The sequence below is a fragment of the Schistocerca nitens genome, chromosome 12 (assembly GCF_023898315.1).
Source record: "Schistocerca nitens isolate TAMUIC-IGC-003100 chromosome 12, iqSchNite1.1, whole genome shotgun sequence".
Taxonomy (NCBI): Eukaryota; Metazoa; Arthropoda; class Insecta; order Orthoptera; family Acrididae; genus Schistocerca; species Schistocerca nitens.
The window spans coordinates 33146752-33169271 of NC_064625.1; the positions used below are offsets into that span (position 1 = coordinate 33146752).

Consider the following 22520-nt stretch of genomic DNA (forward strand, 5'->3'; position numbering starts at 1 on the left):
ATCCCCAAGTTACTCTTTGAAATAAACAATAGTAATGCCAATATTGGACATCAATAGCAATGAAATTTTGAACTCGGATTGGACAATATTTAGGAAGGATAGGACTAATGCTATGGGAGGTGGTGTGTTCATTGCAGTTAAATGCTGTTTAATCGCAGTTGAGATCAATACTGGGTCGGACTGTGAAATAGTCTGGATAAAGCTGTCAACCAGACAAGGAGTGACCTTTGTATTAGAATGTTTTTATAGACCACCAGCATTGGCAACAAATGTTGCAGAATGTTTCAGGGAAAGTCTTGAGTACATAGGAAATAAATATCCAAACTATCCATTAGTTATAGGTGGAGGCTTTAATCTGGTATCCATTGACTGGGAAAATTACATGTTTATCACAGGGGGCAGAAGCAAAGACTCATGTGAAGTTATTCTAGGAGCGATCTCAACATACAACCTTAAGCAATTGGTTAGAAAACCAACTTAAGATGAGAACATGTTAGATATCCTGGCGACAAACAGACTTGATCTTTTTGAGGAAGTTAATCTAGAAGACGGTATTAGCGACCATAATGTCATTGTGGCTTCTGTGTTAGTGGAATTTGCAAAAAAAAAAAAAAAAAAAAGGGGGGGGGCAGTGAAGAGTTTTCTTTTTTGGGAAAGGTAATAAAAGTGTCATTAATGAATATCCTCAGTCAGCTCCAAACATTCACCACGGGACACAAAGATATTGAGCATCTTTGGTTGGAATTTAAGGGTATTGTCCACCACATGCTAGAGAAATATGTGCCTAGCAGAAATATAGGTGAGGGAAAGGATCCACCTTAGTTCAACAAACATATTAGGAAGTTGCTGAGAAAGCAGAGAATTTTGCACAGTCGTTTTAAACATAGTCACTGTTCTGCTGACAAACAGAAATTATGCGAAATGAAAGCAGCTGTTATAAGGTCAATGAGAGATTCTTTTAATGAATTTGAAAGCAATATTTCATCTGCAGATTCTAAAAATAACCCCAAAAAATTTTGGTCATACGTAAAATCTATGAACGCTACAAATAATTCAATACCTTCTTTTGCTGACAGTATGGGTGATGTAATGGATGATGATAAACAGAAGCCCGAAATTCTAAACCTAGCTTTCAAAAACTCATTTACGGTAGAGGACTGCAGCACCATTCCCCATTTCAATTATCGAACAAACGCAAGGATGGCTGACATAGTGTTTAGTGTATCTAGGATTGTAAAAGAGTTAAGATCCTTAGACACCAGAAACACATCTGGCCCAGATGGTGGCGTAAGATTTTATGTTGACTATGCTACAAAAGCACCATTCTTATCCATCATCTATCAGAGATCATTGGAACAGCGAAAAGTTCCATGGGACTGTAAGAAGGCCCAGGTCATAGCAATCTATAAAAAGGGTAGAAAATTGGATGCACATAATTACCTGCCAATTTCACTGACCTCAATTTGTTGTAGAATCGTGGAACACGTTTTGTGTTCAGACATAATGACCTTTCTAGACTCTGAGAAGCTCATCTGCAGAAACCAGCATGATTTTAGGAAACAGCGGTCATGCGAGACACAGCTGGCCCTCTTTGTGCATGATATACAACAGGCTCTAGATACTGGCTCCCAGGTTGATGCCATATTCTTCAACTTTCGAAAGGCGTTCGGCTCAGTTCCGCACTGTCGCTTGGTTCAAAAAGTGCGCACTTACGGTCTATCCCGTGACATATGTGGTTGGATAGAAAGTTTTCTAGCAGACAGAGAGCAGTATGTTGTCCTCTGAATGGGGGGACTTCAACAGAAACAAGCGTAACATCAGGTGTGCCCCAAGCCGCAAATAGTGCACTCCGCCACACACCGCTCGGTGGCTAGTGGAGTATATATGTAGATGTAGCACTAATCAAAAACTACTTGATCCTTCCGCACAGGACGCGATTCAGCATCATTTTATACAGTCATTATAATCACAAAGATTGGCTTACATTAGACGTACTTTACATGTCACTGCGTGAAGGCTGTCAATTAATTGTTGCAACTGTAACACCAGAGTCATAAATAAAACAGCGTTTTGCAGTGTAATGACGTAGTATAATCGGTAGCATATAAACCTAATGTGATGTATACAATATCGAAGGCTTGAATCTTGTCAAATGCAGCTACACTTTTTATTTTTCTAAATTCACATCATTTTCGTTGTCATATTGACTTTTTTATTTGATCTTATTTTTCTTCCTATCATTCTTTCTTCATTTGAAATCTGCTTGTGTTGCCTATAATCTGCAACGAAGTGCCAGGCAGGACTACTCATCAGTTGGCGATGTGGCATCCTATGTAGCCTGTGTGAGGATAGTTTCAGGTAACCAATGACAGCGAGAAATTACATTTCCTTTTACTGCTGAAACAAACTTTGCTGCGGAAAATGGCTACGCAAACAAACATATTATGAAATTTTTCTGTCTTGAGTTTGCTCGTAGAGGTTAGCCTTAAACGCTGTGTACAAAGTGTCATGATTTTAGTTCTGCCGCAGATTGTTGATCACCATTTTCTGGATTGGCGATGGCCTCTTAAGTGTTGCTCCACGTTACACATTAACAGCATTTGTGAAGTGACCCGCCATGTTAGTGTGTCGCCCATAACTGAGCAGTAGCTGGCAGCAGGTGTGACAACTCTGTAGTGACAAGTGACAGACATCAACTATCGAGCCATTTTAATTGGATTGTAGGAGACCTGACTTGCTTAACACATTTCTATCTTCAGCAGATGCAGCCCAGATGGGATCCTCGATTTATGTGTAGTTGTGTAATTAAAAATCTGAGTTGTTTTTATAATTTGGTGGTGTGAAGCATACACTTTTTTTTTTTTTTAAATCAAACTTTAAATAAAACTTACTTTACTGTACTTTGATTTTCCATAATCAAACTTGTATTTCCACAGGAGAGGTCCCAGCATTGTAATTTTCTTCAAGCAACTGTATCCAATCTCATTTATTTGCTTTGCAGGAATATCAACATGAAAATGAAGAAGCTTGTAGCCATCACCACTCAAGGTCAAAGAAGTCTAAGAAAAAGAAGAACCGTAGACGATCTCATTCACGGTCTCGAACGTACAGTGTAAGTGTTAAATTAGTTGCCATTTTAGCATGTTTCCCTTTCTAGCTTAAGTTTTGACATGTCCGTCAATATGCACAGCATTTAGTCTTATCTTGTAACCCTATCACAGATTACTTTTCGCTTGTTACTTCTCATGTGTGCTCAATTTGTCAGTATGGACTGAACCAAGGCAAGTGCTACCTTCTGGAGCTGCCAGTATATGACAGTTTGCTGATTTTGCTCTTATATTCTTGCATTCGCATAGGTATAGAAAATAAAATGTAAATATGACTGATTTTTAGACCATTAATGTGTTACTTTTTAAAAAAAATTAGTCTTCTTGTTCAAAGAAGCATGCCTGCGATGTTGTTGTGTTTCACAGAGGTAGAATGTTCAAGCTAGGTGCCACAGTTATAATGTACCAGTGACGCTAATTTGAAGTACTTAGAGTGAATTTTACCAGTAAAAGTATATGGGGTACAAGCTATGGTATTCAATTTCCAGTTTCATTAATAAAATAACAAGTAAATCAGATGTCTGATAGGAGGAGGACAACACGGAGGAGGAGGAGGAGGAGGAGAAGAAGAAGAAGAAGGAAAAAATGTGGACACAATGAAAGAAAGATTATAAAGAAAGAAATGACAGCACTTGAAGGTAGTTTCCCAAAACTGGAACAATGCTTTAACTGATCTTTTCACAAGAGCAGATAATGCATTAAAAAATTATCGTCTTCTCTTTAGTGTAAGAGACATTTATTAAAATTATCACTAATCACATAGAGAAATTCTTGGATTTTAATAAAGCAAGGGATAAGCTGTGTTTAAAAGTGGATACAGCACAATGGAACACATGCAAGCAGTGAACAAAATTATCTACATCTGTACTCTGGAAGCCATGTCATGGTGTGTAGTGGAGAGTATTTTGGGTATCACTATTTTCCCTCCTTTTCTGTTCCATTCACAAATGGTGCAAAGGTAGACTGATTGCCGGTGGACCTCCTAGTGGGCTCTGATTTTCTAATCGCTGGCAGTTTGAAGTCTGAGTCTTGTGGGAACATGTGCTCTCAGAGTTTCAACAGCAACCTTTGCCATGATGTGCAATCTCTCTCTTGTAACACCTACCATAGAGTTTGTTGAGCATCTTTCTAATGCTGTGGCACCAACTAATCATTTTTAATGGAACGTATCTGAATCATCAGCATTTTGTTGAGCACCTTGTTCTTTTTGCCTTTGCTGCAAACCCGAATGAACACTAAAAGGAAGAAATTAATCAGGGTGTTTGAAGGTAGGTGTGGTAAGGAATCACATAAGACAAAAATAATGTGAAACCAATGTATTGAACTGAAAACAGTATGAATTAACAATGAAGTAGAAACAGTTAATGAGTTTTGACAAGGGATGGATGTCTAAAGAAATAAATAGAAGAATAATAAGGATGTGAAGTGCTTTCAGGAAGCCAGAAATTAAATTATCAGTTTTGACTAATTGCTATGAGAGTGAATTTTTAATCCCATAACCAACCTAAACCTGTGATTTCTCAAAGTATTTGTATGGAGTGTAGCTATGTATTGATGTGAAACATAGACAATAAATAGTTTAGACAAGAAGAGAATAGAAGCTTTTGAAATGTGATTCTACAGAAGAACGTTGAAGATTAGATGGGTACGTCGTGTAACCAATGAGGAGATACTGAATAAAATTGACACAACTTGTATAGAAGAAGGGATCAGTTGGTAGGACATGTTCTGAGGCATCAAGGGATCGCCAATTTAGTGTTGGATGGCAGCGTGGAGGGTAAAAATCGTAGAGGGAGACAAAGAGATCAATATACTAAGCAGATTCAGAAGGACGTAGGGTTCAGTAGTTACTTGGAAATAAAGCAGCTTGCACAGGATAGAGTAGCATGGAGAGCTGCATCAAATCAGTCGCTGGACTGACAACCACAATTACTCAGTGAGAAATGGAGAGTTGCATGTTGAGAATTACAGGGAGAGACAGGAAAATGAACAAATCCGTCAGGGAACAGACGTACCAGTGAAGTTAGTTTGAAGTACTTAGAATGAAACATCAATAAAAGTCAGTGGGGCACAAGCTAAAAGAGCAGAGTGTAATCTGGATAGAGATATAAATAAGTCAATGAATGATATTCAGTTACCAAGTTCATTAATAAAATAACAAATAAAATGGATGTCTGGCAGAGAGAAGAAAGTGAAAGCAAAGTAAACACTGTGATGAAAATGAAATGTACCTGGGTGAAACATGTAGCCAGGCAGTGGAGTAGCAGTTGAATTGGGTAAGTTTTTTGCTGGTTTCTAAGAGAGAAGAAAAGACTGAAACAGTGACCTAAAGGTCAGTATGTAGGTGACATTACAAAACATACCGGATTTATGTGTGGCTGAAAAGTGTAACAGACAAAAAAATCTAGAGGAAAGAATCTTGCACTTTGTAAGTGGTGATAGAGAACAAAAGAGAAAGGTATTCACTCAAATCCGTCATTTTGATATTCATTTTATTTTCATTTACTTTGACCAGGCAGCCTCACTCACTGCCACAATTACTGCAGCAGAATGTTATCTTCTCTAGAATTTGCCTATTTCCTCTTATCTAGAGTATTGTCTGTCTATCCTATACTAATGTAAAATTCATGTCTTCCTACCATTTATTGTTAAGTAAAAATAATTACAAAGTTAAGCACTTGAAATGTCTGTGTATTGAATATTTATTGGAAGTCCACTAGATAACTCCCAGGTGCTATGAAGTTTACATTACACTGCCTGACAAAAAAACATAAGCCCCAGAAGGGGAGGAAGAAACAAAATGAAACATCACTTGTTGAGAGGTGATATTATTTTAGTTGTGCTGTTAACGTTCCTTCAATCACCACTGGCCATGACCTGAAGTCATACCTGATGGCTCCTCATACCATACCACTCAAAAACATTGGAAGAATGGGATCTCTCTCTAGGCTGCCTCCATGCTCACTGACTGTGGTAACCCAGGGGATGGTGCAGAACCACAATTTGTCGATCACAGTGTGATGCACTTCATCAGCACTCCGTGCTTCCTGATCACGGGACCACTCCAAACGCAGCCGTTTGTGTTGTGGTGATGATGGCAGTGTACACACAAGACAGTAATTAGCTAGTCCAGCTGATGTAAGTCTCCAAGCAATGGTGTGCGTTGACATAGAATTTTGCAGGGAATCCGTTACTTGTTCTTATATGGCAGGTGGAGGTGTGGTAGCATTACGATGAGCTCGGTGCACAGTGCGGCAATCGTTGCTTGTGGTGGTCAGGTGTAGTTGACTGGAAGCTTGACATCTAGTATGCTCACCATCACATTCCCGTGTAGTCAGGCATCAGGCCACATCTGAATGCATCATAAACCTGCATATTGCACATTTCTGCCAGCCAGCCAGCCAGCCAGCCAAGTGGACAAGCACAATTAGGCTCCTTTCAGACTGGCAGGTGCTGGTAATGATAACATTGTCTCACATGAGTATGTGGCATCTCTGTGTCCTTACTTAACATTTGGAACTATTCAAGCCCTTTATATAACCTACCAGGCCTGGATACAATACTAAACATAAACAGCACTGACACACTCTGGTGACCCTCCTACATACTCAGCGATGGTGCGTATGTGTATGAAGTTACATTGATATTTGACTGCTTTGTCTGAGTGCTTCACTTTGTCAGGTAGTGTGCTTAAAGTCTACAGAATGGTGGAAGAGATTTTTTCCCCATGTACCTTTCCAGCTGCCAGTTTCATTGCTTGCAAGTACAGTCAAGATACTTGATACACTACAAATATCAGTTGCGGAAGAGACAGGAGTCATTGTCATTGTCTTGAGTAGTTTTCCCTCACAATAAGGGTCTGCTTGGAACACAAGACTTCCTATCTTCTCCAGTATATCTCCTCTCTTTTCTGAGTGCTATCTTCCAGTCCCTTATAGCACGTTGTCCTGTGGCATTATCTTGGTTTCCTGGTTTCCATCTTCTCATGCATCTTCCTAGGCATCCTCATCTTGTCCATCCTCTTCCAAAGTCCGTATCACTTCAATCTTTTCCCCCTCAGACTTCTCTTGTAGGGGCTTCCTCATGTTTTATCTCCTTAAAATCTTCATTTCTATCTTTTACATTTTTGTGAAACTTGACTGACTTCTCAAAAATTTCATTTCACTTTCTCACATCTTCATTTCTCCTTTCTTTCATGATACGCTCTCCCTTCTCACAAAACTGTCAGCTTTCCTCGCATAGTCATGTATTTCTTTGTCATTCTTTCTATTTTCCTGTATTATAGCCTCCCCACTCCCTTCTCCAGATACTTTTTCTCCACTGTTACCACATGCTATCAGAGTAACTTTGATACATTACAAAAGGATTGTGTATCATGTAAGCCAGTGATATTGTATAGCTTAACAATAAATTAAGTGCACATGTGTGGTGTCTGTTCTTATTGACATGTCTGAAAGAACAGACACCATTTTGGTCCTCTGGCCACTATGAATCAAAACACAAAGGTGTTACAGACATTAGCTACTAGTAGACACTGATTTATATCAATGGGGCAAGTTGAAAATTTGTGGCCAGACCAGGATTCGAACCCAGATCTCCTGCTTACTAGGCAGATGTGCTGACCACTACGTCACCCAGACACAATGGTCGCCACAGCTGCACGGTCTACCCTAGCACACCACCTGTCAGACTCAGATTCTGAACTTACTCCGCACACTACTGGTGTAGTACCCCTGTTCGTTAGCCTCATTGCCCGTGGCATCCTGTCAATTCCCGTAAGAAGTCGAGTGTGCTAGAGTGCAAGGATAGTCCGTGGGGTTGTGGTGACTAATGTGTCTAGATGGCACAGTGGTCAGTGCATCTACCTAGTAAGCAGGAGACCTGTGTACAGATACCGATCTGGTCACAAATTTTCATCTTACCCTATTGATATAAATCAGTGCCCACTGGCAGCTAATGTCTTTAATTCCTTTGTGTCTTAATTAAATGCACATTTTGGTACACTAATTGCAATTTTTCCCAAATTTTAATTTATTGCTTTATACTGTATCGGGGTGTATCAGAATGTGAAAATACAAATAACATTTGATCCACAGCAACAAAGTGATTCGGGCCCAGAGGAGGGCCAGCACCCGAGCAGCCGAAGTCGCGGCAGCCGGCGCCAGAGGCACGGCCACAGCCGGTCGGGCAGCAGCTCCGACACTGCGGGCGCCTCGACCCGCCGCGTGCACCACAAGAAGAGCCGAAAGAAGCGCGTCCGGTCCGCCTCTGTGAGTTGAGCTCAGGCTATGGCACCACTCGTGTGCACGTTACTAACGGGCGGCGGTTCGGGCCGTCCTCACTCTGGGTGTTTCCGTGACTTTGGGAATCGAGGCTTTTAGCTTTAGTCGCTCTCTCGGGTAAGGTACCGGGTTCTTTTGTGGGTGGTGCTCTTCCTGCGGTGCCCCGCAGTTCTCCTCGGCAGGCGGTTGGCAGATAGAGCAAATTGACTCTCTGTATTTCTCATTACATATGTGAAGCATTGGTAGTACTTAGCATCTGAACGAGTGAAATATAAAAATTGGAGACTAAAGCAGCATTTTTTCATCTTGTAGAATGTGTCTGGAAGCTGAGAATAAATGGAAAGGTGCCTTTGTACAAAGTTCAGCACTGTTTATGTTCTGTAGTATAAAAAGAACCTATAGTTGCTAGTTTATAACGGTGCTCAGCCAGTTACAGTATTTCAATATTCAGAGTGCACATCAAATAGTCCCTTCTTTTGGAGCGTTACCTATTGTTCTCATTACATTTTGCTTTGTGTTTCATCAGAGGAATTTATTGTTCCACCATAAAAGCTTAACTTCCTATTGCCATTTCATTGCAGTCACCTGTCACTGTTGCCAGAAGTCTTTTATCACCCTCAGGTACTAGTCTCCCCGAAACGATGCTGTATTTTGACAGTGTTTTATATGGTTCATTCCTGTGATCATTATAAATTACAGCTGAATTCTGTCACTGCTGTAGTTTCTCAGATGCTGTATTTTATTTCTTATTGGTAATAGCTAATTCTGTGTAGTAGTGATGGTCGCATGTTTGATAGAATATGTAGTGTTCATTTTTGTGCCAAGTATTTATTGTAAAATGTATTGCAGTTATCTACAATGTCATATATGGCGTCAAGTATGTTAGTGTCAATAGAAACTATCTGTACTACATTAGTACAAATGCGCATAGTCCATAATGCTTTGCTTTTACTGTGCTCTTGCCAAGAGAATTATTTGTCAGTTTTGATTTAATGGTATCTTACAATGAATTGTCAAAGTAATTGGGGATTAATGTTTGTTGTAAAGACAACTCTTAGGTCTCAGTAATTGAACACTACAAAATCAACCATCCAGCGATACCTTGCAACGGAGCTAATAGCTAAGGAGTCATTTATGTACTTAGTTAAAAATGATCCTTGTATTAACTGCAGGTGTACAAACATTAAAAATGATCCTTGTTTTAACTGCAGGTGGACAAACATTTCTGCCATGTAATTGAAGCAGAAAGTAAGTCATCAAAACTTTGTGTCTTCTCCACACAAAAGCACATTTACTAATCGAGAACCTGTGTTGGATAGATTCACATGCTCACATCCTTGCACTTTGTATAAACATGTTGGTGTTGAGATGAAATTTGTGTCTCAGACCATCATTGTGTATTTGAATCTTAATTTCTTTCCAGTAGTACATCTCATGAGAAAAAAGCATAATTCTAAAAGCCTGTATTGCCATTACATCAGTCACATTCTAGTTCTCAAAGAGCTACAGGTAAAAAAATTTCACTTGAGGAAACTGCCAATTTACAGAGAGACTGAATGGCTTTACCAGTAGCAAAATTCCAGTACTGCTGATACACATACACATAAAGAGATAAGCCCTTTTCTGTTTTTGAAATTGGGACAGAAACTAATGGTTCCAAAAGCGAGGGGCAATTTTATTCAGTTATATTGTATCTTATCGACGGTACCCCAAGGTGGTACAGGCCAACCATTGCATTTTTCTGTAATTTTATATTCCTGCCATATGTAATGACAAAAACCACCATCTTTGAGGCTGAAATAATATGGGTGCTAATTTGTTAAGTATTGGAAGGAGCAGAAGTTATGAACACAGTTTCTGTAAAACATCTTCTGTGCTCTGTCCTGTTTTCAACTTCAACTGTCCCCTTTCCTGTATTGTTAACTGTTGCACTGTGTGACCTTTGTTTTATTTTTCGCAGTGACTACTTACTTAGTAATTAAAGTGTGCTCTCCTCCTCTTCTGGTCTTGTGTAGTGAGTTGTATTTCTAATTATGAAGTAGGAAGAAAATCTAGTTACACCGACAAAGATCTCCATTTCCCTTTTCAAAAATGTTCTTTGAAAACTTATCAGTACTCAGCACATAGGTCGCACCAGTTTTGATCACCAGTGGCTGTTTCGCATTGTTTCTATGTGAGAATAGTCCAGCTGGTGTAAACCATTGTGCTGCTAGGTACACAGGTTGGTGCATAAGTTGGTAGCATTTTTTCATAAGTTTAAAAAACACAACAGCCACACATAACAGAGCAACAGACACACATAAGAGACTAGTTATCCGTAATATATTCTCTTTCACTATTTACAAAAGTCTGTCAATGCATACGAATGAGTATTAATCCAAATAAGTATTAATATATCTAAAAACAAAGATGTGAATATAATAGAGGGAAACTTCCACGTGGGAAAAAATATATCTAAAAACAAAGATGATGTGACTTACCAAACGAAAGCGCTGGCACATCGATAGACACACAAACACACACACAAAATTCTAGCTTTCGCAACCAACGGTTGCCTCGTCAGGAAAGAGGGAAGGAGAGGGAAAGACGAAAGGATTTGGGTTTTAAGGGGGAGGGTAAGGAGTCATTCCAGTCTCGGGAGTAGAAAGACTTACCTTAGGGGGAAAAAAGAACAGGTATACACTCGCACACACACACACACACATATCCATCCGCACATACACAGACACAAGCAGACACAAATGTATGTGTGGATGGATATGTGTGTGTGTGCGAGTGTATACCTGTCCTTTTTCCCCCCTAAGGTAAGTCTTTCTACTCCCGGGATTGGAATGACTCCTTACCCTCTCCCTTAAAACCCACATCCTTTCGTCTTTCCCTCTCCTTCCCTCTTTCCTGACGAAGCAACCGTTGGTTGCGAAAGCTTGAATTTTGTGTGTATGTTTGTGTTTGTTTGTGTGTCTATCGACCTGCCAGCACTTTCGTTTGGTAAGTCACATCATCTTTGTTTTTTTTTTTTTTAGATATATTTTTTCCATGTGGAATGTTTCCCTCTATTATATTCAAATAAGTATTCATGTATTTCACAGCTATATTTCTCAGTCCACAGGAAATAAGATTATTCTCAGGAAATACCGATAGACCATGACAAGAGTCTTGTTCAGTGTGAAGATGTTTGACTAGGCCAGATTGCTCAGGGGCTGCACAAAGTAAGATTTTTGCTAGTACTGACAACTTTTCACTATTTGACCAACCAAGAATAAATAAAAATGATATTTGTGAACAAGTTTTTGAGACAGAGAGCAATTTGACAGCAACAAATTAATTTCTGCCATAATTTGTTAAGTGTTTCTCCACATACATTTTTAAAGTTGTGTAAACATCTATTTAGTTTCATGTTAGTGACCCAGTGGAAGAATACCAGACTGCAAATCTATAGGTCTCAGGTTTCATCCCCAGTCAGTGCTGAGGTTTCTGTTTGTCACTTATCACCTCTTTCACCTATTGCAATGTTTGTTGGTGTGAGAAGTGCCTAGACATACAATGGTTTAGTTATGTTGGGCTATAGCTGGTTGGATAAGTCAGTTCAATATCTGAGGAAGGCAATGGCATACTGCCTCCAACACTGTGGAAATGAACTTTAGGAAGATGACAGCTTTACCTTTATCCTTGAGTAGAAATTAGTGATGACCTTATTTCCTTTGACGTGAAGACAATTTCAGTTATTTACTTACTATAATACATTCATTTATCTTGTGTCTGGATTCAGAGAACTGCTAATAAAATGCTCTCATTGGTATTCTGTAAGCTTTTAGTGAATATACAAGCATTCAAAGAATTCTGATTTAACTATCTTGCCATGAGAGAGCTAGAATACACATATGAAGATGGAGATTACAGTGCAATATAGTGGGTGCCACAATTCTTGTCCCATATACTTCCCCCTTTAAATGATAAATATTCATTTCTTACCAGTGTTGTATGCGTAGGGGTAGTACCAAAGAGCAATAAACACTACTCTAGTTATTGGCCTGATTGGGAATTGCATTGTTGTTTCATTCTTATTATGGTGACTTCCATATATATGTGATCATTTGGCGTCTTTGGATGGAGCTCACGATATTCTTTTGCCACTCTGTAAGGACATCATAGAAATGTGAGTACTGGGTTTTCATTCCTTTGTGGTTGGTGGTGGCAGCTGTCAAAAGCTACAGACTTCCTCAGAACTGTAGTGAGAGATGTTATCACAGAAGTCACCATGAAAACCTGTAAAGATACCCTTTATATTTTGTTTCCTGAACTCTTAAGTCAAGCCCTTTAGTTACTGTCAGGATTTTAAATGCTTAGTGTAGGAATCCAACATTTTATTATAATTACTCATGAGGAAGAAATATTGAACAAAAGTTCGATGTTTGTACCATTCCATGTAGACCTACATTGGACTGCAGAGTTCATATTTCTGTCAAACTTTCCTCTTAACGCACTACTCTCTCTTGTCCTGGTGCTATACCTTTTTTTTTTTATATTTCCAAATGAACTGTATTCATTTTCACAGTTACATTTTTACTGATGTCAGTGACTGGAGAGGCCTTCTGATAACTGTTGCATACTGATCCACATTGTGAATGTCATTTAGGTCAATTTCAAGGCCTTTCGTAACTAGTCTCATTCATTTTGTGATGGTTGCTTTCCCTCTGGAAACAGTGCTGAAGATCCTTATCATGAGTCTTCTGTTGTCCATCTGGACCGCACAACCACTTAGATTAGCCTTCTCTTGACACAGGTTATGTTGACAAAGTGTGTGACTGAAAACTGAAAGTTTGCAGGGTCGAATACTGGTCATTCATCTCGCAGTAATGTGAAGCTTTATCAGGAATAACATGTGATTCAGATTCCACACTGAATGTAGCTCCATTTCTGGTAGGATTACATTGAATTGGTGTCCAGTTGAAAGATTGTAATTGATGTTTGAGCCATGTGCAATTATTACTATGGTGCAAGAGTTCCTTTTGTCTGATTCTGTATGCACAATGTTCTTTAACAGACCTTATGATTTTTCTCAGACTCTTTCTATCCTAGTTTCCTAAGTTGTCATTTTCCTACTGTGTTCATTCATTCTAAGTTAAACGGTATTGAAAGTCTCATGATGACATTATGGAAAGGATTTGTATCTGCAAATGTTCTTACAGAGGTGGTAGGCTGTCCCCAGTTCAGTGCACCTGTTGTTCATGGCCAAATCATTATTATTTTTGGGATTGTCCATTCTCTAAGGTATTTGCAAGTGTTAGTCTTCTGTATTGATTGGATGGCACCAGGTGCATCTCTGGTACTTGTTGCTGGCAGTCGTCATCTCAACTGCTAAGTCATTGAAGAAGAGTTTGCTCTACACTGGGCATTAAAACGTGTGATATCTGCAAATTGTCAGATGAGTGTTAACTTTTTGTAATCAATTCTCAGTCTAGTGTGTTCTTCACTGTAGGTTCTTCATTCATTCGTGAATAACTTTCTTCAACAGGCATGTAAAGAAAATTGGGTATAGATAGTCTTTTCATCTATTGTCAGTTCTGATCTAGAATTTCCCTGATAGCTCTCTGAATTATACTTTACGGATCATATTGATAAATGTAGCTTCCACAAGGTTCAATGTCTTATCGACTAGCCCAATTCGGTTATAAAATTCCTTGGATTGACCCCTCATCTGCCTGTTTCCACAGCTCTGCAATGATTCTGCCCTTCTCTTCTGCTATGTTGGATTAGAGTTTGAAATGATCGTGTGTCTCTCCTCTTAGTCTGTGGCAGACTGTCTGGGTTCATTACAGATTCAAAGTGCAGTTTCTCTGTAGATTCCTTTGAGTTGGAGTTTATTTAAATATTCTGCTAGTGCTGATGTGTGGCTCTGATTGTTCCCCATTTGGTCTCTGGAGGGTACGTGTTTGGGCTGAACAGCGAGTTACCTCTAATTTGATAGCTTGGTAAATCCATTTTGGTGCTCATAATGATGGTATCTTTCCATTTGAGCTGTGCTTGCCTTCTCTCTTCAATCACCTTGTTGCATGTTGTTCTCACCGTATCTGTCGTAGCCTTCCGTAGATGAGATCAATCTTTTTTATCCTCAGTGTTATCTTATGAATGGTGTGGATTGAGTGTCAGAACTTTTGAGTATAGCCATTTTTATTTCTGCACAATGGAGTGAAATGCACTTTGTTAAGTGACAGATAGCGGTCTGAGTCAGTATTGACACTTCCTGATACCCCCACATACTGTATTTTCTTTCTGTTGTCCCTGCCAATAGTGACTTCATTGTTTTGTGACAAGTATGAATAAACAGGTCTTGCATTTAAAAAATTTCTTGCATTTTAGATTTCTTAAAATGCAGTTCTGGGAAAAAATTCATTTTTACTGTGACACTCTTCCCCACAGCTCTCCTGAACTTCAGTTCATCTAAAAGTGCCTCGTATCTAACTATATTTGTCCGTGGTTTGTTGGAAATAACTTTTTTTGGTTCCAAGTTGTGCGAACAACTACCAGTATACCGTTTGTTGATGTACTACACAGAGGCTGCAGTGATAACTTTTTGGGTTGGCTGTATTCGGTTAACAGTGCACAATTTACCGCTAGTAAGTATGTTTAGAGCACCCAATTATACATTTGATATCCTGGGCTGAAAAGTTTGTTTGGTTAGGTAAGTTCATAGTTAACTGGAAGGTATGTTTCATAGTTTCGTGTAACACACTTTCCTACCCACCGCTCCCCACCCCGAACTACAAAAACGTGAACTAGCAAATAAGCAACGTACAATACTGTGAGATATAACTACCGTGCTTCATATATGCACCTGTGGTTTAAAATCAGCCAGTTTTTGTAACAAATTATTTGTAATACTGCTCTGAATTGGAAATGTCTTAATTAAAAAAAAAATTCTTATATTTCTTGTCCTTCAGCGCTTTTGTTACTTCGATTTTTCTTCATCTCATGGCAATGGAGGATGTAGAAAACTTAGCTCCCCGTGATAGGTAAAAATTAGTTACTATCCCTTCAGCTTTGTGTATTGGTATAGAAGCAATGGAGGATGTAGAAAACTTAACTCCTAGTGATAGGTAAAAATTAGTTCTTACCCTTCAGCTTTGTTTATTGATGTAGAAGTATTATTTACGATTGATTGTGAAGAAAGTATGCTTAATTGTCTGGCACTTTGTGGGAGCGTGATGCTAAATTTAATTGAGAAAAGGTGCCCGATGATGAAAGCTGATAGCTTCGAAATCAATCACAAATAATATTTTTACACAAATAAACAAAGCTGAGGGAAATTTTATTATTTGTTTTCATCTCCTTTAGTTTGAAATTGTTCACCTTGTTTTCTTTCAAGTTCCTTTGTGCTTGTAATTCAAATGGATAGATTTCTTCTGTGATATTAGTTTCTCAGTATAATTATTGTCTCATCAGAGATTAGTTCCACCAAGAGAGGAATGATTGACTGCAGTTAGTAGGTTTGCTGGTGTGACTTGTACAGTTGGATCTACAGATTATAAATTATTAGACTGTCTTCCATGTGGGCATGACAAAATTGTAATGACTTTAGTGCTACTTGAAAAGACAGATTTTCTCTAGATAACAGGGCCGTGAGAAATGGACATATCAATTTTAGCTAAACTATTTTTCTCTTGTATTGTCTGCCATTATTCTACAGCTGCAACTGAAAATAAATCTTCCTGGTAAATCATGTAAATCTCTAACTATACTAGGGGAATTGAATTATGTTGCACTGTATTAACTCTATGATTTACGCAAAATGTAAACATTTGCAAAATGGCTTGTCACATTTTTTTGTTTGCTGTGTGTAAACCATTCCTGGATGCTATTTGTTTTGTACTTTGTAGAAATCAGATTTATTCTGCTGTCCAACATTTTCACAACTTTTAACACAATAATATATTTGCAGCATAAACTCTACACAACTCAGATAGTTGACAAAGCCATGTTTGTTGGAAAAATGAAAGAAACTGTGTGTGTGTGTGTGTGTGTGTGTGTGTGTGTGTGTGTGTGTGAGTGAGAGAGAGAGAGAGAGAGAGAGAGTGCGCACGTGAGAGAGAGAGAGTGCGCACGTGCCGGGAGGAATTGAAAATATCGGTGCAATTTCAACTAAGTCGCATTTTTGTGTAGTTAATAAAATGCACTATTCTGATATGTATTAGAAATTTTATTGTAAATAATGCCTTTTAACTTAAATGTTTACTTTGGTGAGAAGTGACTATGAATTTTTTTATGTACATTGTGAATTTTATAGGAAAAAACCCGATATCACTGAAAAGTCTTGATTGGTCAGTACTCAGAACCTTTTCATTAAGGAATATGTTCATCTGCTGCTTACTGGGAATGAATTGGTAGAAACATGTCTTTTGCACACAATGGAGACGTTTCAATAAAGTGCCAGTCCGTGTGTTTGGGGTACCTTGTACAGATAAAGTAGTGTCCAGAAATAATTAATGTATTATGTGATACTGTTAAACACAAAATTTCCTTTGTAAATATTTTAGTGCCTACTCAGAATGAACTTTTGTAAATATATACACGTGTCTCTGTAAAGTTTACATTTTGGAAATAAAGTATCTAAATTGTAAAATCAGAAATCAAGTACTAGTATTGAATCTTTCTAAATAGTATACATCTTAATTATTTTCCATTTGTTTGTCCAACTCTTTACATTTCTTACTGAAATCGTATGTTGTGTTTTTATTTTCTGATAATTTTATGAGAGCAAATGTTTTGGTAACAGTGTGCACTACTGAATTACTTGCCAGTAGGTCACTGCAAAAACACTCAGGGTGTTTAGAGCTTGCAAATATCCATTACCTGTAAAGATAGATTTCAAGGTTTGTGCTGCTGACAATCTTCCTTCTTCTGTTACATTTCATTTTGTTTGGCTGAAATATTGAATTGAAATTTTCATCAATAGCAGATGCAGAAATGAAGGCACATGGAATTAATAGATGCTAACCAGATATTTGTTTATCCAACCTTTTTTTGTACACCTCATTTGATTGGAGTATGTGGGATTTATAGATTGCATATAGTTTATCAGTTTCCATTCTACTTGTGTCGTGTCTAAAATTAGGGTGAGGCTCTTTGTGTTTCCTTTCAGTATTAAACTGTATGTAACTTAAATTTTACATTGCTGGCCTTGCACACATTTATTTGCACTTTGCTGGTGGATGTTAAAGTTTTGTTCACTCCCACATAATGTCATATAATTTTTTTTGCATTGATATAATAATCACAAGCGGCAGTTTTTGCCCTGTAACTGCAATGCAGGTTAGTACAACATTTTAATAGATGAAACAGTTTTGCACTAAGTTTTTTGATCAAAGGCATTAACTACTTTTTATTCTTCTCAAATGTTGGTGCACTTAAGTTTATGTTCTTATGCATCAGTTCAATTAACAGCAGTGAAAGAAAGTAGTTCATTTTGCCATAATTCAGTATCTAGAGAGGTTGCTAATAGAGTGTATAAATTTACTTTTTAGGTACACTTCATTTGAGGCCAAGTTTTGTCTTGTCTTTAAGTGCACATTCTTCAGAAAAATTTTGAACTGCCACTTCTGAATACATTACCGCTCCAAACATTTTTGGGGAATCCATGTATGACCGTCCGAAACCAAACCAAAAAGGGAATTGGGATAAAACTACAATCTACTGCTTTAATTTTAGTGAAGCAATAAGAAAAGTCTCCTTTATCAACAGAGAAATCTGTGTTTGATCTAGTCATTACTTAACATTTAAAATAATTGAAGTAAGTTTCTAATGGATGTACAAATAGGTTTTTGTGAAATAGAGATTTAAAAGTAATGTTTTTGAAGGAAACAGTTATGTTACAATCCTATTGTAACTGTTTCACAAGATAGCTGAAACTTTTGGTTCTTCAGACATCCAAGACTACTCATAAATGTAAATTAATGACACTTGGTGTGCCTGAAAACCAAATGGGAAGTCTCAATTACCATGGTTTTCAAACACATGTCCCCGTCCCCTTTTCTTCCCCTCATCTTATTATAAGGTAGATGCTTCCAGTAAGAAATTTGAGTAGGTTTAAAGCAAAACCTTTAGACTGAATTTCAACAAAGCTTGTTACACTAATACAGTATAAAAGGCATGATTAGATTGGCAAAAGGGGGGGGGGGGTGAGAAAATCATCAATATAGTTCTCTCTATAGAATGAATAAAAAAGAAAACAAAAAGTGTGTGGAATGTTCTCAACAAAGAGAAAATATATGAATTACCTACAGGAAAAAGTACAGTTTACTTGAAACTTAATCAACCAACTGCAGTGAGTTGATTTGGGGGAAGAGACCAAACTGCGAGGTCATCAGTCTCATCAGATTAGGTAAGGATGGGGAAGGAAGTCAGCTGTGCCCTTCCAAAGGAACCATCCCGGCATTTGCCTGAAGCGATTTAGGGAAATCACGGAAAACCTAAATCAGGATGGCCGGATGTGGGATTGAACCATCGTCCTCCCGAATGTGAGTCCAGTGTGCTAACCACTGCACCACTTCGCTTGGTAACCTGGAGTGAGGACTTGTGACATTAAATCTCAGGCTTTCCAGATGACTACTTATGAATGCAAAATGAAATTACTTCATTTTTAGGAAATTGTACATCTCAAGTAAAACATTTTTACAGATCATAAAATAGAAAGTTCTCTATTCAGACCTGACGTGTTACAAAAAATTATAAAAATGCTTGAAAGGAGAATAATTCACACTAAATTATTAGATTAAATACTGATCTATGTTACAACTTGTGGCTGTTTGGGCCATGTGTCAGTTTCAAGAAGAATTAAAAGTGAGAAATTGTACTGCTCTTTGTTGCGTATATTGTTTTGTTGCCTTAGGTGTCCTTTCCAAAAATGTGCGCACACAATTTCTGTGTATTTTCTTAAAAAGAACACAAGTGGGTTGTAACATGCGATTTGCTTATTAAAATGTGCACATACTCGTTAAAAGTAATTCACCTTTCAAAATGGTAAGCAGTGAAAGATATTTATTTTACAGTAGTTGTTGGGTACTCAGTGTGGAAGCTGCTGGATACAAATGGAGAAATGACCAAACAGGCAGCCACCCATATCAAATTACATCTTCTAGTCACAAGGCATTTTCCTCATTGTAGCATTGCCCCTGGCATTAAAGATCATAGAATCGCGTTTGTTCTTGACATTGTAAAAAGTTGTCTTAGAATGATTTTTATGCAGTTGATATTCCATATTCAACGAAGTAAAGTTGGATGGGTTAATTTAGATAATGTGCCTTAATTTTGAATTATGCATACTGCATGGTAATGATATTTGTAGTTTTCACCTTAAGACTATAACAGTATCGCAGAATGCAGATGCAGCCGATAAGACCTGACTTAGCGTGTTCAAACAAGGTGTGACTAGGAACTCTCATTGCTTCTAACTTTTTGCAGTTCACTATTGAATACTTGCAAATCAGAGTTATCAGTGCACTGTCCCATGTGGTAATAAAGCGTGAATAAAATTACCAGACTACCAATAAAGTGGTATTGTAGTGATAGCTATCTGCTGCTCTTTTCACTAACATTTGTTCAATGTTTGTAGCATTCTTAATTTCATTGTGCAAACTACAAAATGTTACAGTCTTGATGCAGTTTTAAATTGGTGTAATTGGACAGAGGTATTTTGCAATAAATCTGTGATGCACTTCTTTGACATTAACACTTTGTTGCTGGTGTTTCTTTCATATGTGATATTTCTTGAGGCATTGCTAGTTTTGCTAAAGTGGTGACTTTTAAGGTATGACTAAAAATGTGTGTCTAGGTCATAATGTGACAAAGTGCCCGCAACTTCATATTCATAAGTACACATACAGTTTGAACAGGAAAAATTGAATTTAATGTTCCATTTTTCCATAGCTGTGTAAGCATATATAAATATACTTTCTCGGAACATGTGAAGGGCCGTAGTAATTCAGCACTGGACTTGGAAGGAGTCAGGTCCAGATTCAGGTAGCCTGTGATTTCTGGTAAAGTGCTTAACGAAAATGTTCAGATGGTTCCTTTTAAAATGGACATAGCCAACTGACACCTCCCGTCTTTGTTCTGTGTGAGCTTGCAATCAGTTTCTTAAATGTGCTGTCATTGGAGGCATGACATGGTACAAAGGTTCCCTCATACTGTATTCTCACATCTGTTATTGTTTTCCTAGTATGACATCAAAGTAGTGCTAAACAAAACAAAAAGCGAGAGTGGGTATGATGTGTACAGAGTTGTAGATCTGTCTCACACCTGACAGTGTAAAACACACTTGACATTTGTGTTGTTTGAGATACAGTCGTTATTGTTAGTGTTTAGGTTGATACTGACATGCAAAAAGACCATTCTGAACTGGTAGTAAGAAGCTGTAGTTTGAGTTCAGTAGTAGATGGTGATGTGGTGGATATTGTTTCATTTCCTTGATAGATACGATTCATTCTTTTGAAATTACTTTTGCTATATAGTGAATTTAAATCTGAGATAATGGAAGTAGTATAAGAAACCACTCACCATAAAGTTGATGACTGAGCGGTGGGCAGGCACATTGAGTCACTAAATGTTTCAAACAATGTTGTCCTCGGAAGTAACTGACCAACACATTTATTTTGCATATGGTGTAGTAAATCACATGAATTAGCTACATATAAATAATCTACAATAAGGGCCCATATAAAAGGGAAAAATAATGGATATAAATATACATAAAATATATAATTGCTGAAACATTTTACAGCCTTTTCAGTAGCATGCAGAATTCGGCGCAGTCACCAGTGAAGGCTGTCATGGGCAACCTTCAGCTGTATGTTTTATGGTTTGCCTAAAAGCTCCACAGTCACACTTGAAAGAAGCTGTTTTTCCCCACCTACATCTATCATAGTTTGTTCATATTCTGTTTGGGTAGACCAGATTTTGCGATGCTTGTCAAACCTAGTTGGAATGGTGGTAGCAAGGGAATGCATATTATGAAAGGCAGAAGGCGTTTGTTTTTTCGATGCTTACAGCACAGTCTGGTCCTCACTGTCGGTGACGTCTCAGTGGATTTGCAGAATAGGCTTGTTCTCGATCTTTTTGAGTTCTCTAATGAGTGATTTTTCTCATCGCAGATGGGAAGGAGATATTGTGCCTGTTATTAGACAGATAGTTAGATTTAGTAAAACACTGATGTGACTAGTATAAGTACTGTCGAGTCAAACCAGTGCACAATATTGTGCGACAGACACTAGACCTAGACTAGACTAACCAAAAAACACACGCCCACAGCTACATTATCCTATCTGGCTACATAGTCAGTCTGGCCCAAGTGAAGACAATGTCTGAAAGCAGAGTGATGATTTCGGCCATATATACATGCCTGTTGACCACTCGATGCTTCAACAGTATGGTGAGTGATTACCTGTACACCTTCCATTATTTGTATTCCACACGGGACATTTCAGCAATATAACGAGAAGTATATGTTAAACATCCTGTTTTCTAGTGCAGATTTTACTGTTTTGTCAGGGTTACTGATGACAAAAGTAACCATCAATACACAAATTTCACATATAATCCATGCTTCATTGCAGATGAAAGATGCTAACAAGTTCTGTCCGAGAACCAAAACTGCACTGTGTAAATTTGTTTCTGCATCAATATAATAGAGGTGGATGAAGTACACAGTAAATGCTTGCCCTGACTTGATTTTATAACTATGGCCTTAATTCAGCATTAACTTCTGACTGTTATATGTTTAGAACCAGTCTGATCATACAAGAACAGTAATCATCTCACAGTTTCATGCTTTGTTACTCATATTTTGGAGGCTGCAGTTGGTGTATTGTATTCAAATAATTGACCTAACTAACAAAAGACATCACACTACTATTTGGGTGAGCTACAAAAATGATGTCCGGAATTACAGGGCTCAATATGTCTATGACATTAGATATGTAGACAGCTATATATTAGAATGCACCTTGCATCCTACCCACAATTTAATTCAACTTTACTTATTCCTGCCTATTTTCTGTTAAGGTGGTATTGCTTGCTGTTTCGCTGTGATACTGCTTGTCTTGCTCATCTTGTACAAAATTATGAAAAGGATAGTTGC

The 22520-nt window shown here is 38.0% G+C and overlaps 1 protein-coding gene across 1 annotated transcript in view; it reads left to right on the forward strand.

Moving 5' to 3' along the window:
- LOC126215020 (pre-mRNA-processing factor 40 homolog B) overlaps positions 1–22520 on the forward strand; it is a 180497-nt gene that overhangs the window by 139881 nt on the left and 18096 nt on the right. Inside the window, exons 14-15 of the mRNA XM_049941643.1 lie at positions 3002–3112; positions 8204–8377. Coding sequence (XP_049797600.1) covers positions 3002–3112; positions 8204–8377 — 285 coding nt within the window. The remainder of the gene's footprint in view (positions 1–3001; positions 3113–8203; positions 8378–22520) is intronic.